At 44.4% G+C, this 15,162-nt stretch overlaps 1 protein-coding gene across 1 annotated transcript in view; it reads right to left on the reverse strand.

Moving 5' to 3' along the window:
* The window catches only part of LOC139421666 (myosin-11-like), a 195,888-nt gene extending 187,722 nt beyond the window's left edge, over positions 1-8,166 (reverse strand). Inside the window, exons 1-5 of the mRNA XM_071172756.1 lie at positions 7,999-8,166; positions 7,519-7,689; positions 6,319-6,475; positions 2,188-2,215; positions 1,076-1,196 (exon numbers count right to left, since the gene is read on the reverse strand). Coding sequence (XP_071028857.1) covers positions 1,076-1,196; positions 2,188-2,215; positions 6,319-6,475; positions 7,519-7,689; positions 7,999-8,166 — 645 coding nt within the window. The remainder of the gene's footprint in view (positions 1-1,075; positions 1,197-2,187; positions 2,216-6,318; positions 6,476-7,518; positions 7,690-7,998) is intronic.
* Between the last annotated feature and the right edge of the window lie 6,996 nt (positions 8,167-15,162).

Here is a 15,162-nt window from a genome sequence, read left to right on the forward strand (position 1 = left end):
TAGTCCATAGCAGCTCATTGGCTATCAGTATTGAATACAGAACTAGGGGGGCGGGTCCATAGCAGGACTAGCTCATTGGCTATCAGTATTGAATATAGAACTAGGGGGGCGGGTCCATAGCAGCTCATTGGCTATCAGTATTGATTGTGAGAGATTTGCCTCTTCAGCAGAAAACATAAAGCCTAAACCACCAGCAGCACAAAGCAGCACACCACAAACTGAAGAGGAAGCAGTCCACCAATCAGAGCAGCCGTAGTTTCTACCACACAGTCAGTTAAGGTTACAGTAGTCTGCATCGCCCACATCACAGAAACAGTTGTCATACCTTGACTAGCGTTGGTGCATCCTGTCACACAACAGAAATGTCTTTCATTGTTAAAAGAAATGCTTTGTTATCAATATGGATAAAAGTACAGTCTCTTATGAGTACTCTTCTCAATGTAAAAACAAAAAGGGGTTACACAGTTTAGACATTTCTGTTCCATTTCCATCAACTCAATATCTGCTGCTATCCTCTGAGGGTCTAAACAGGTCACATTGCAGTGAATGTGTTTAGCAGAGTACAGTACAGGTAGGGGTTGTAAAAATTCCCTGTAACTTCCCAAAATTCCCAGGTTTTCCAGAAATCCCAGTTGGATGATTCCCAGATGTCCTGCTTATTCCATCCTGATTCCAGGAAACTTCCATCCAGGATTTCTGGAACATTTGGGAAAGTTTTGCAACCCTAGAGGTAACACTCACAGCTCCAGTGTATTGTAGTGTATCATATTGTATCAGTGTATTGTAGTGTATCATATTGTATTGTACACTAGAGGTAACACAGCTCCAGTGTATTGTAGTGTATCATATTGTATTGTACACTAGAGGTAACACAGCTCCAGTGTATTGTAGTGTATCATATTGTATTGAACACTAGAGGTAACACTCACAGCTCCAGTGTATTGTAGTGTATCATATTGTATTGTACACTAGAGGTAACACAGCTCCAGTGTATTGTAGTGTATCATATTGTATTGTACACTAGAGCTAACACTCACAGCTCCAGTGTATTGTAGTGTATCATATTGTATTGTACACTAGAGGTAACACTCACAGCTCCAGGGTCCTTCTTGCTGCCCTTGTGAGAGGAAGCCACCACCGCCAGATACTGGATCACCTTCTTCGTGTTCTCTGTCTTCCCCGCTCCAGACTCACCTCTGGTCGGGTAGAGAGGAGAGAGACGGGGTTAGAGAGAGAGGGATAGGGTGTTAGAGAGGAGAGAGACAGGGGGTTAGAGAGAGAGGGACAGGGCTCCAGACTCACCTCTGGTCGGGTAGAGAGGAGAGAGACAGGGGGTTAGAGAGGAGAGAGACAGGGCTTAGGGCTTAGAGAGAGAGGGACAGGGGTCCAGACTCACCTCTGGTCGGGTAGAGAGGAGAGAGACGGGGGTTAGAGAGAGAGAGATAGGGGGTTAGAGAGGAGAGGGACAGGGGGTTAGAGAGAGAGGGACAGGGGGTTAGAGAGGAGAGAGACAGGGGGTTAGAGAGGAGAGAGACAGGGGGTTAGAGAGGAGATAGACAGGGGGTTAGAGAGGAGAGAGACAGGGGGTTAGAGAGAGAGGGACAGGGGGTTAGAGCGAGAGAGACAGGGGGTTAGAGAGAGAGGGATAGGGTGTTAGGGAGGAGAGGGACAGGGGTCCAGACTCACCTCTGTCTAATTCAGAAGTGTCAGATAGAAACTTATGGCTGAACCCAGATTGACATTTCAGAACCATAGGGTTCTATCTGCAGAAGAATTCACTACGCTCTTAGAAAACAGGTGCTATCTAGAACCTAAAAGGGTTCTTTTGCTGTCCCCAATAGGAGAACTCTTTGAAGAACCCTTTTGGGTTCCATGTGAAACCCTTTCCACAGAGGGTTCTAAATGAAACTCAAAAGGGTTCTACCTGGAACCAAAAAGGGTTCTACCTGGAACCAAAAAGGGTTCTACCTGGAACCCTTTTGGAACCCTTTATTCTAAGAGTGAACAAAATAATTCTGAGATGTGAAAATGTTGATGCTCCAAATCTCAGAACATTGCTTAGCTCAGGTAGAACCTGATAGACCCAAGGTCACGGGATAAGGTGACATTTGGGACGCATCCCTGGTACAAGGGGCAACAAGGTCATGTGTTGGAAAAAACATGTTTGTGTTTGAGGTTTGGACTCACGTGCACAGAATTGACTGGTCCTCACGCTCTGTGGAGAAAGACAGAGAGAAAGGGAGGTATGGAGGGAGGGAGAGAGGGGAGAGGAGGAAGGGAGAGAGAGGGAGGGAGGGGGAGAGAGATAGAAGCAGAGAAGGGAAACAGAGGGAGAGAGATGGGTTAAGGCAGGACAGTTGAAGCCAAGCTGAACACACCAAACATGAACTCAAGGTGCTCTGTTCACTCACACACAGAGGAAAGACTATAGGCCAGGAACAGCTTCCTAAATCTTCCTAAATCTATTTCTGCACCAGATTAACTTCGCTGTCACTCAATATTGGCTAAAAATAGCAGGGGGGTGGAGTGGGCTACCGGAGGAAGGTAACCTTGGTAACCTGCTCCATGTATGGGTATTTTGAAACACACACACATACATACACATACACACACCTTATCACACACACACAACTTAACACACACAGACAGACTCCCATGTCTGGATATTTTGGAGATCACCCCCCTTCTGATGGCAGGAAACTGGATCAGTAGGATTTGGGTTCTGTCTGGAATTGTATCCTATTCCCTAAATACGGCACTACTTTTGGGTTCCATGTAGTACACTCTGTGGAAAGGGTTCTATCTCTGTGGAAAGGGTTCTATCTCTGTGGAAAGGGTTCTATCTCTGTGGAAAGGGTTCTACATGGAACCCAAAAGAGTTCTGTCTGTTTAATCGCTATCCTGTTTCCTAGTCACTTTACCACTACCTACATGTACAGATCTACAGATGAAGTCGGAAGTTTACATACACCTTAGCTAAATACATTTAAACTCAGTTTTTCACAATTCCTGACATTTAGTCATAGTAATCATTCCCTGCCTTGGGTCAGTTAGGATCACCACTTTATTTTAAGAATGTGAAATGTCAGAATAATTGTAGAGAGAATGATTTATTTCAGCTTTAATTTCTTTCATCACATTCCCAGTGGGTCAGAAGTTTACATACACTCAATTAGTATTTGGTAGCATTGCCTTTAAATTGTTTAACTTGGGTCAAACATTTTGGGTAGACTTCCACAAGCCTCCCACAATAAGTTGGGTGAATTTTGGCCCATTCCTCCTGACAGAGCTGGTGTAACTGAGTCAGGTGTGTAGGCCTCCTTGCTCGCACACACTTTTTCAGTTCTGCCCACAAATTTTCTATAGGATTGAGGTCAGGGCTTTGTGATGACAACTCCAATACCTTGACTTTGTTGTCCTTAAGCCGTTTTGCCACAACTTTGGAAGCATGCTTGGTGTCATTGTCCATTTGGAAGACCCATTTGTGACCAAGCTTTAACTTCCTGACTGATGTCTTGAGATGTTCCTTCAATATATCCACTTCATTTCCTTCCTCATGATGCCATCTATTTTGTGAAGTGCACCAGTCCCTCCTGCAGCAAAGCACCCCCACAACATGATGCTGCCACCCCTGTGCTTCATGGTTGGGATGGTGTTCTTCGGCTCGCAAGCCTCCCCCTTTTTCCTCATAACATAACATAACGATGGTCATTATGGCCAAACAATTCTATTTTTGTTTCATCAGACCAGAGGACATTTCTCCAAAAAGTACGATCTTTGTCCCCATGTGCAGTTGCAAACCATATTCTGGCTTTTTTTATGGTGGTTTTGGAGCAGTGGCTTCTTCCTTGCTGAGCCGCCTTTCAGGTTATGTTGATATAGGACTCGTTTTACTGTGGATATAGATACTTTTGTACCTGTTTCCTCCAGCATCTTCACAAGGTCCTTTGCTGATGTTCTGGGATTGATTAGCACTTTTCGCACCAAAGTACGTTCATCTCTAGGAGACAGAACGCGTCTCCTTCCTGAGCGGTATGACGGCTGCGTGGTCCCATGGTGTTTATACTTGCATACTATTGTTTGTACAGATGAGCGTGGTACCTTCAGGCATTTGAAAATTGCTCCCAAGGATGAACCAGACTTGTGGAGGTCAACAATGTTTTTTCTGAGGTCTTGGCTGATTTATTTAGATTTCCCCATGATGTCAAGCAAAGAGGCACTGAGTTTGAAGGTAGGCCTTGAAATACATCCACAGGTACACCTCCAATTGACTCAAATGATGTCAATTAGCCTATCAGAAGCTTCTAAAGCCATGACATCATTTTCTGGAATTTTCCAAGCTGTTTAAAGGCACAGTCAACTTAGTGTATGTAAACTTCTGACCCACTGAAAACTATAGCTTGTTAACAATAAATACTGTTTGTGGAGTGGCTGAAAAACGAGTTTTAATGACTCCAACCTAAGTGTATGTACACTTCCCACTTCAACTGTATATAGCCTAGTTATCATTGACTTGGTACTGGTACCCCGTGTATATAACCAAGTTATCATTGACTCAGTACTGGTACCCCATGTATATAACCAAGTTATCATTGACTCAGTACTGGTACCCTGTGTATATAGCCAAGTTATCATTGACTCAGTACTGGTACTCTGTGTATATAGCCAAGTTATCATTGACTCAGTACTGGTACCCTGTGTATATAACCAAGTTATCATTGACTCAGTACTGGTACCCTGTGTACATAACCAAGTTATCATTGACTCAGTACTGGCACCCTGTGTACATAACCAAGTTATCATTGACTAGGTACTGGTACTCTGTGTATATAACCAAGTTATCATTGACTAGGTACTGGTACCCTGTGTATATAACCAAGTTATCATTGACTAGGTACTGGTACTCTGTGTATATAACCAAGTTATCATTGACTAGGTACTGGTACCCTGTGTATATAACCAAGTTATCATTGACTAGGTACTGGTACTCTGTGTATATAAGTTATCATTAATCATTGTGCATTTATTATTATTATTAGTACATTATAATTTGCATCTCATCTTCTCTCTTCATTGTTGGGGACGTAAGTCAGCTTTTCACTGTTAGTCTACACCTGTTGTTCACAAAGCATGTGACAAATACAATTATATTTCATTTGATGTGCTCTGGTGAAAAGCTGACTTACTCACTATATAGGGAATAGGGCTCTGGTAGGGCTAAAGTAGTGAACTATATAGGGAATAGGGCTCTGGTAGGGCTAAAGTAGTGAACTATATAGGGAATAGGGCTCTGGTAGGGCTAAAGTAGTGAACTATATAGGGAATAGGGCCCTGGTAGGGCTAAAGTAGTGAACTATATAGGGAGTAGGGCTCTGGTAGGGCTAAAGTAGTGAACTATATAGGGAATCGGGCTCTGGTAGGGCTAAAGTAGTGAACTATATAGGGAATAGGGCTCTGGTAGGGCTAAAGTAGTGAACTGTATAGGGAATAGGGCTCTGGTAGGGCTAAAGTAGTGAACTATATAGGGAATAGGGCTCTGGTAGGGCTAAAGTAGTGAACTATATAGGGAATCGGGCTCTGGTAGGGCTAAAGTAGTGAACTATATAGGGAATAGGGCTCTGGTAGGGCTAAAGTAGTGAACTATATAGGGAATAGGGCTCTGGTAGGGCTAAAGTAGTGAACTATATAGGGAATAGGGCTCTGGTAGGGCTAAAGTAGTGAACTATATAGGGAGTAGGGCCCTGGTAGGGCTAAAGTAGTGAACTATATAGGGAGTAGGGCTCTGGTAGGGCTAAAGTAGTGAACTATATAGGGAATAGGGTTCTGGTAGGGCTAAAGTAGTGAACTATATAGGGAATAGGGCCCTGGTAGGGCTAAAATAGTGAACTATATAGGGAATACCAGGAAGGCAAGGAAGGCATTTGGAAGGCAAGTTTAAGGTTAAATCCACTGCTAGACCAGACAGATATCTCTAGACATTCAATGCTGTATCGCCTGTCCTCAATTAAACTGTATTGTCCCATTTCTATAACATTCATCGAATGACACACACACGCCTATACAATCTCTCTCTCTCTCTCTCTCTCTCTCTCTCTCTCTCTCTCTCTCTCTCTCTCTCTCTCTCTCTCTCTCTCTCTCTCTCTCTCTCTCTCTCTCTCTCTCTCTCTCTCTCTCTCTCTCTCTCTCTCTCTCTCTCTCTCTCTCTCTCTCTCTCCCTCCCTCGCTCTCCCTCTCTCTCTCTCTCTCTCTCTCTCTCTCTCTCTCTCTCTCTCTCTCTCTCTCTCCCTCTCCCTCCCTCCCTCCCTCCCTCCCCTTTACCTTGCATCATGTTCCTGTAAGCGTTATCAGTGATGGAGTAGATATGAGGAGGAACCTCGTGGCGTTTCTTCCCCTTATAAATCTGAATGATCTTCTCTGAGTAGATAGGAAGCATCTTATAGGGGTTCACCACCACACAGAACAGACCTGAATACGTCTGGAGAAGAGAGGAGGGGGAGTGGAGGGGGAAGGAGAAGAGAGGAGGGGGAGAGGAGGGGAGTGGAGGGGAAGGAAGAGGATGGAGGAGAGGAGGAGGGAGGATGGAGGAGGGGAGAAGGAAGAGAGGAGGTGAGAAGAAAGATTAGGATCAACATACAGCTAAAACCAAATCATCATTTTGTGTGTGTGTGTGTGTGTGTGTGTGTGTGTGTGTGTGTGTGTGTGTGTGTGTGTGTGTGTGTGTGTGTGTGTGTGTGTGTGTGTGTGTGTGTGTGTGTGTGTCTATACGGATATTGTCTATACACTTGTATGCGTTTCCTGCAGTCAAATGATCAAATCACCCTCCAGTGGCCTCATGGGTGGAATGTTATTCATATTATTAATGATTTTATCATTTTATAAACACTATTCATAAAAACCCGCTGAGAATTCTGTGTTTCTTCGTCAAACGGTTTTGTTAGATTTCAGTCTTCTGTGATGTATATAAAGTGTAATACTGGGATACAAACTCAACATTGAATACATTTCGACTCTGTATCTGACATGGTACAGGGGTCTTCTTTTATTTCAGCCCATAACCATGTGTGTGAGGTGTATACTTTTGTTTCAAAGTAGATTTGTTTAAGACTACCCGGAAACACTCTGTGCGACGCTGATTTAGCCCACTGCAGTAAAAGGTGAAAAAATAGGTGCTATCTAGAACCTAAAATGGATCTTCGGCTGTCCCCATAGGAGAACCCTTTGAATAACACTTTTTGGGTTCCAGGTAGAACCCTTTTGGTTCCAGGGAGAACCCTTTTGGTTCCAGGGAGAACCCTTTTGGGTTCCAGGTAGAACCCTTTTGGTTCCAGGTAGAACCCTTTTGGTTCCAGGTAGAACCCTTTTGGGTTCCAGGTAGAACCCTTTTGGGTTCCAGGGAGAATCCTTTTGGGTTCCATATAGGACCCTTTCCACAGAGGTTTCTACATGGAACCCAAAAGGCTTCTCCTATGGGGACTGAAGAACCCTTTAGGAACCCATGTGTTGTAAGAGTGTACTCACGTAGATGAGGCTGGAGAAGTACCTCTCTTTGAGGTTGTGGAGGACAGAGGCCTCGTTGAGACAGGTTAGAGCTGCCATGTCCTCCACCTTACTGAACTTAGGAGGGTTCATCTTCTGGATGTCATCCTTGTTGACTGTCGCTTTCCTACCGTTAGCCAACTCTACCAGCACCTGGAGAGGAGGAGAGAGGAGGAGGAAGAACAGGAGAAGGAGAAGGAGGAAGAGTAGGAAGAGGAGGAGGAGGAAGAACAGGAAGAGGAGCAGGAGGAGGAGGAAAAAGAGGAGGAAGAGGATGAGGAAGATGATGAAGATGAGGAGGAGGAAGATCAGGAGCAGGAGGAAAAGGAAGAAGAGGAGGAAGAGGATGAGGAGGAAGATGAGGAGAAGGAGGAAGAGGAGGATGAAGATTTACTAGGGTCCTGGTGAAAAGTAGTGTACTATATAGGGAATAGGGTGCCATTTGGGGTGTAACATCCTTACATCGTCTCCCTTCTCCTCCTTGATGCTGGCGGCCTCAAACCCCTCCTTCTCTGACGGGATCCACACCATCTTCTTGGCCGACCAATCAGCCTGTCCCACACCACTGTTCCTGAAGTCGTCGTCCTGCCGCAGGAACTTGCTGTCGTCAGAGGCGTAGTCGGCAGCCATCTTGGGAAGGTCGTCGTCGGTGACAGGAAGGTCGTCTGTGATTGGAAGGTCAGTGATTGGAGAGTCGGTCTCAAAGCTGAGGGAGAGGGAGAGAAAGAGAGAGGAAAAGGGAGAGATGGAGAAAGAGATGAGGAGGAGAAAGAGAGATATAGGGAGAGATGAAGAGAGGAGGAGAGATATAGGAAGAGAGGAGGAGAAAGAGAGATATAGGAAGAGAGGGAGAGATGAAGAGAGGAGGAGAAGGAGAGATATAGGAAGAGAGGAGGAGAAGGAGAGATATAGGAAGAGAGGGAGAGAGTATGATGTTATAACTATCCCTCTGATGATGATGGGGAATTCACAAAACATCAACTCAAACAACAACAATCACAACAATTCCAGTGATTAATAGGAAATGCTACTTTAGACCTCAGAAACATTCCAACGGTCTGTCTGTCTGTCTGTCTGTCTGTCTGTCTGTCTGTCTGTCTGTCTGTCTGTCTGTCTGTGTGTCCAGTCTCTCTCTTCCCCTCTCTCTTCCCCCTCTCTCTCTCTCTCTCTCTCTCTCTCTCTCTCTCTCTCTCTCTGTATCACTCTGTGGTTTAACAGCACATTTTAAATTCATCCTCCAATGCCTCGTTATATCGGTCTACAGCTTCAGTTTCAATCTCGATTCATTTTGGATTTATTCAGGGTCTCATTCCCAATCTCTTACAACCACATAAATAAATAAAGATAAACAGTACAGTACAGCCTCACTTATCAATCTGCCTCTCAGGTAACCCCCTCTTCATATAGTGAATATAGGTGCATGGTCCACGTCATCATTACTCACTGACAGCTCTTCTTCTCTCCCTGCTGCGGGTCACAGGACCCACAAGGCTTTGCAGCAGCCCAGCTCCGCCTGCCCATGACCACGACGCCATAGAATATGTAAAATATCAGCAGGATAACTGCAGCTATAAAACCTTGAAACAGCGGTTGATAAGCCATGCTGGGAGGACGATAACGATGACCATGTTTGGTTGAAACCTCTCCTCAAAGCCCACTGCCTCTGATTGGCCCTATACAGAGAGATGCTAGGGGTTTGAGTCCCAAATGGCTTCCTAGTCCCTACGTAGTGCACTACTTTTGACCAGGGCCCATAGGATTAAGGGCACAGCCAGGGACTTAACCACTTCCATTCCTTATAAGGGAACTGTGTGTCCAGTCAGTGTCTCCTCTCCCGTGGCCAGCTCCAGCCTAGCGTTACTGTTGACACCAACATGATGACCTGTCAATCAGTCAGTCACTAGGCTGCTTAGTCTCTGGTCTCAGCATTGACATCTATTTATTTTTTCATTAAACAGTTATTTAACGAGGCAAGTCAGTTAAGAACAAAGTCTTATTTACAACGACGGCCTAGCAGAAGGCAAAAGGCCTCCTGCGGGGACGGGGGCCTGGGATTAAAAATACATTAAATAAAAATATAGGACAAAACACACATCACGACGAGACACAACACAACAGTACATAAAGAGAGACCTGAGACAACAACATAGCAAGGCAGCAACACATGACAACACAGCATGGTAGCAGCACAACATGGCAGCAGCACAACATGGCAGCAGCACAGCATGGTAGCAGCACAACATGGTAGCAGCACAACATGGTAGCAACACAACATGGTAGCAACACAACATGGCAGCAGCACAACATGGTAGCAACACAACATGGTAGCAACACAACATGGTAGCAACACAACATGGCAGCAGCACAACATGGTAGCAACACAACATGGTAGCAACACAACATGGTAGCAGCACAACATGGCAGCAGCACAACATGGTAGCAACACAACATGGTAACAGCACAACATGGTACAAACATTATTGGGCACAGACAACAGAACAAACGGCAAGAAGGTAGAGACAACAATACATCACACAAAGCAGCCACAACCGTCAGTAAGAGTGTCCATGATGGAGTCTTTGAATGAAGAGGTGAAAGTGCCCAGTAAAAGGATACATTGACATTAGCTGATGGTGTTCTGGCTGCACATTAAGGACGGGTTACCAGACGCTGGGCTGTGTGGCGGCTGGGCCAGCGGGGATACCAGGGGTCGGGTCAATTCCATTTCAATGCAGGAGATGAATTGAAATTCACATTCACGTTATTGAATGGTGCCGTTGTATTTGGAATAGATGGGAGTTGAAAGGGGATTGATCCCAACTCAGGTGTCTAACCAACTTCTGGTGATGATGGTTGTATTTTCAATAGATGGGAGTTGAAATGGGATTGATCCCAACTCGGGTGTCAAACCAACGTCTGGTGATGATGGTTGTATTTTTTAGGTCTATGAATTGTTGCACAAGGTGACATGCTAATAAATGAAATGGCAGTTGGAAAAAGTCTATCATCTGGCATAAACATCACTCTATTATCCTAGCCTGTATGTAAACACAGCCTCTGTCAAGAGGTCTAAACCTTTATGGCACAGTAGGTAGGTAGTGTCGTGCTTATTGCCTGTTCAAACCCAACCCAACTATACCCTTATATCACCACAACACTAAAACACAAGCTGAGACCCAGGGGATCGGGTCCTACATGGATAATCGAAACGTCATCTAAATTTAGCGACAACAACTTATCTGAAAGTCCAATAAAGTGCACATTGTTGATTGACACATTGCAAAGCAACACGTAGCGCCTGAACAGGTGCAGCCCGCCTAAAACCTTGTAGCGTATTTCCTTTTCCAACGGTCTTTCTTCTAACAGAACTGACAATAGATATATATATTTCCGTGTTCAAACAACGCTGTCCTGCACGCAGTAACAGACCTCTCTATATGCACCTGTCTATACAGAACGGCAGGCTGTTACCGGTAGACTATTCGCATACGGCCACATTTATTTAAAAAGAAGCAGAATCAATACTCACTTTAGTCTTTCTCCGGTAGATGATGGACTCGGGATGTAGTCTATTCTACAAAGTTGTCTGGGTATACGTTACTCCACGAGATAGCGGGACGGGACAGGTAAACTGATGAGGGTTGAATTATCCTTCCACCGGATGAAGCATCCTACCAAGGTATTTAAACCGACCCGCTCCGCCCGTGGGAGGAGAGCAGCGCGCGCGGTTCCTCCTCGTCTCTATGGTGACCAAAATTTGACAGCAGCCAACGATTTGAGGTACCAGTTTGTTTGTGCTATCATTACCCTGGTACCAGTTTGTTTGTACTATCATTACCCTGGTACCAGTTTGTTTGTGCCATCATTACCCTGGTACCAGTTTGTTTGTACTATCATTACCCTGGTACCAGTTTGTTTGTGCTATCATTACCCTGGTACCAGTTTGTTTGTGATATCATTACCCTGGTACCAGTTTGTTTGTACTATCATTACCCTGGTACCAGTTTGTTTGTACTATCATTACCCTGGTACCAGTTTGTTTGTGCTATCATTACCCTGGTACCAGTTTGTTTGTGCCATAGACCGATTCAATCCTACTGCCAGAGCACTTCTTTGGAATGAATGAAATCAAACGTGGATGTATTTTATGGAATAGCAAACCGTGGTTACAACAAATGAAACATGTACAGGCCCATTCACCTTTTATCTAAATGACACATTTTGAAAGGAGAATGATTACAATAGAGCCTAAGGATGTGTTTTATTTGTTCACCTAATTTTTGTGTTTATCTGTAGCCTAAATATTGTGCTCTCTCTTACTCTTAGTCTTAGTCTTTCGCTTTTTCTTTCTTTCTTTCTTTCTTTCTTTCTTTCTTTCTTTCTTTCCTTCCTTTTCCTTCCTTCCTTCCTTCCTTCCTTCCTTCCTTCCTTCCTTCCTTCCTTCCTTCCTTCCTTCCTTCCTTCCTTCCTTCCTTCCTTCCTTCCTTCCTTGTCTCTCTCTCTCTCTCTCTCCGTCTCTCTCTCTCTGGACAGAGTTTGTGTGCTCAATGAGAAAGGATCAAGATATGTGGCATAATTAGACATTACAGCCCATGGAAATGCATGGAAATGAACCAGCTTTTGAGTCCCAAATGGCACCCTATTCCCTATATAGTGCACTGCTTTTGACCAGGGTGGCCAGGGCCCATATATAGGGAATAAGGTGTCATTTGGGACATAGCTTATGTGTTTTAATGCTTTCAATGCTATCTTGAAGATATTTTGCATTCTATTTACTCAGAGTCAATGGCCTACTTGGCTCAAGTGCATGTAAGGACATTGTGGAAACTAACTGTGGACTGAACCTTGTCTGTGTCATAATGCCTTATGATCTGGAACTCTGCTGTGTGTTACCACTAACTGTGGACTGAACCTTGTCTGTGTCATAATGCCTTATGATCTGGAACTCTGCTGTATGTTACCACTGACTGTGGACTGAACCTTGTCTGTGTCATAATGCCTTATGATCTAGAACTCTGCTGTGTGTTACCACTAACTGTGGACTGAACCTTGTCTGTGTCATAATGCCTTATGATCTGGAACTCTGCTGTGTGTTACCATATAATCACATGTATAGAGAGGAGGAGGGGGAGAGAGAAAGAAGGGGGGGATAGAGAGGGGAGAGAGAGAGAGAAAGAGAGAGATGGGTAGAGAGAAAGAGAGGGAGAGAGAGTTAGAGGGGGGATAGAGAGGGGAGAGAGAGACGTCGAGAGAAAGAGAGGGAGAGAGAGTTAGAGGGGGGGATAGAGAGGGGAGAGAGAGACGTAGAGAGAAAGAGATGGAGAGAGAGTTAGAGGGGGGGATAGAGAGGGGAGAGATAGATGTAGAGAGAAAGAGGGGGAGAGGCATGTGTAACCGATGTGAAATGGCTAGCTAGTTAGCGGTGGTTCGCGCTAATAGCGGTTCAATCGGGTGACATCACTCCCTCAAACACAGCTTTTGTGGAGCGATGGGTAACGGTGCTTCGAGGGTGTCAGTTGTCTATATGCGCAGAGGGTCCCTGGTTCGAGCCCAGGTTGGGGCGAGGGGACGGATGAAAGTTAAACTGTTACACATGCAGAGAGAGAGACCGTGAGGGAGAGTGAGTGCAAGATAGATAAAGAGAGAGATACTGATGTATGTGTGGTTAGGGTACAGTTGAAGTCGGAAGTTTACATACACTTAGGTTGGAGTCATTAAAACTCATTTTTCAACCACTTCACAAATTTCTTGTTAATGAACTATAGTTTTGGCAAGTCGGTTAGGACATCTACTTCGTGCATGACACAAGTAATTTTTCCAACAATTGTTTACAGACAGATTATTTCACTTACAATTCACTGTATCACAATTCCAGTGGGTCAGACGTTTACATACACTAAGTTGACTGTGCCTTTAAACAGCTTGGAAAATTCCAGAAAATTATGTCATGGCTTTAGAAGCTTCTGATGGGCTAATTGACATCATTTGAGTCAATTGGAGGTGTACCTGTGGATGTATTTCAAGGCCTACCTTCAAACTCAGTACCTCTTTGCTTGACATCATGGGGAAATCTAAATAAATCAGCCAAGACCTCAGAAAAAAAAAATGGTAGACCTTCACAAGTCTGATACATGCTTGGAAGCAATTTCCAAACACCTGAAGGTAACACGTTCATCTGTACAAACAATAGTACTAGTATTAACCCCATGGGACCACGCAGCCGTCATACTGCTCAGAAAGGAGTTGCGTTCTGTCTCCTAGAGATGAACGCACTTTGGTGCGAAAAGTGCTAATCAATCCTAGAACAACAGCAAAGGACCTTGTGAAGATGCTGGAGGAAACAGGTACAAAATTATCTATATCCACAGTTAAACAAGTCCTATATCAACATAACCTGAAAGGCAGCTCAGCAAGGAAGAAGCCACTGCTTCAAAACCGCCATAAAAAAGACAGACTACGGTTTGCAACTGCACATTGGGACAAAGATCGTACTTTTTGGAGAAATGTCCTCTGGTCTGATAAAACAAAAATAGAACTGTTTGGCTATAATGACCATCGTTATGTTCAGAGGAAAAAAGAGAGACTTGCAAGCCGAACAACACCATCCCAACCATGAAGCACAGGGGGTGGCAGCATCATGTTGTGGAAGAAGAACACCATCCCAACCGTGAAGCACGGGGGTGGCAGCATCATGTTGTGGAAGAAGAACACCATCCCAACCGTGAAGCACGGGGGTGGCAGCATCATGTTGTGGAAGAAGAACACCATCCCAACCGTGAAGCACAGGGGTGGCAGCATCATGTTGTGGGGGTGCTTTGCTGCAGGAAGGACTGGTGCACTTCACTAAATAGATGGCATTATGAAGATGGAAATTATGTGGATATATTGAAGCAACATCTCAAGACATCAGTCAGGAAGTTGAAGCTTGGTCGAAAATGGGTCTTCCAAATGGACAATGACCCCAAGCATACTTCCAAAGTTGTGGAAAAATGGCTTAAGGACAACAAAGTGAAGGTGTTGGAGTGGCCATCACAAAGCCCTGACCTCAATCCTATAGAAAATCTGTGGGCAGAACTAAAAAAGCGTGTGAGAGCAAGGAGGCCTACAAACCCGACTCAGTTACACCAGCTCTGTCAGGAGGAATGGGACAAAATTCACCCAACTTATTGTGGGAAGCTTGTGGGAAGGCTACCCAAAACTTTTGACCCAAGTTAAACCATTTAAAGGCAATGCTACCAAATACTAATTGAGTGTATGTAAACTTCTGACCCACTGGGAATGTGATGAAAGAAATAAAAGCTGAAATAAATAATTCTCTCTACTATTACTCTGACATTTCACATTCTTAAAATAAAGTGGTGATCCTAACTGACCTAAGACAGGGAATTGTTACTAGGATTAAATGTCAGGAACTGTGAGAAACTGAGTTTAAATGTATTTGGCTAAGGTGTATGTAAACTTCCGACTTCAACTGGTTGTGTGACAGACAGTATAATGAGAGAGTGAGACAGGTATCATTACCTTATAACCCCACTATGAGACAGGTATCATTACCCTATACCCCCCACTAGGAGAGAGGTATCATTACCATATACCCCAAATAGGAGACAGCGGGGAGCACCATTT

The sequence above is a fragment of the Oncorhynchus clarkii genome, chromosome 12 (assembly GCF_045791955.1).
Source record: "Oncorhynchus clarkii lewisi isolate Uvic-CL-2024 chromosome 12, UVic_Ocla_1.0, whole genome shotgun sequence".
NCBI lineage: Eukaryota > Metazoa > Chordata > Actinopteri > Salmoniformes > Salmonidae > Oncorhynchus > Oncorhynchus clarkii.